Source organism: Aplosporella prunicola (assembly GCF_010093885.1).
Source record: "Aplosporella prunicola CBS 121167 unplaced genomic scaffold K452scaffold_27, whole genome shotgun sequence".
Classification (NCBI taxonomy): Eukaryota; Fungi; Ascomycota; class Dothideomycetes; order Botryosphaeriales; family Aplosporellaceae; genus Aplosporella; species Aplosporella prunicola.
Window position 1 is genome coordinate 162,268 of NW_022983555.1, and position 642 is coordinate 162,909.

The 642-nt window shown below is 48.1% G+C and overlaps 1 protein-coding gene across 1 annotated transcript in view; it reads right to left on the reverse strand.

The window, feature by feature from the left end:
* Positions 1 to 361: 361 nt before the first annotated feature.
* Positions 362 to 642, reverse strand: part of K452DRAFT_339842 (uncharacterized protein) — a gene marked incomplete at both ends in the record, with an annotated part of 1,550 nt that continues 1,269 nt past the window's right edge. Inside the window, one exon of the mRNA XM_033545325.1 lies at positions 362 to 555. Coding sequence (XP_033393454.1) covers positions 362 to 555 — 194 coding nt within the window. The remainder of the gene's footprint in view (positions 556 to 642) is intronic.

Here is a 642-nt window from a genome sequence, read left to right on the forward strand (position 1 = left end):
AAAGACAGATCGACTTTTGTATGGTTGAGATAAGAGACAAAGTAATGGCGTTGACAAAGAAAGATGTCCAAAGAAATCAGGTGAAGTCGCGCGGGTTTTCATGTTGTTGCTCGCCGATTACAAGCACGTCATGTCCATCACCGCGAACCGAGATCCACCGCGTAGGTCGATAAAAGCAGTCCCTACAGAGTACTCTTTACCTAGCTCCCGGCCCGAGTTCTAGGTATAAGCGCAAAGTTCTTAGAGCACACAGACTCTATACACCTTAATTTGGTCTATTCTTTTGCCCTATATAAGTATCATCGTCTGTCTTTATAGTAAACCTCGCTTCACAGTGACGAACCTTATTCGTACATATATACTATGCCTCGACCTCTCTCGCCGACTCATTAACTAGTACTAGCGCCGCGCAGTGTTCGGCCCCTGCCGCGATAGTTAGCGCATGGTAAGCGCTGAGACCTTCCTCATCGCAAACTCGCAAATCCAAAGATTCATCCCAGCCCGTCTCGTCTTGTTCTACCCATACAGCACAGTTGCGTGCGTAAGCATGTGGGGCTGAAGCACATGGAGCCAGTAGCGTATTACCAAAAAGTTCTTCGGGGTACTTGAATTCCTTTCTACGGCTTTGAGGGCGGCCTTCGC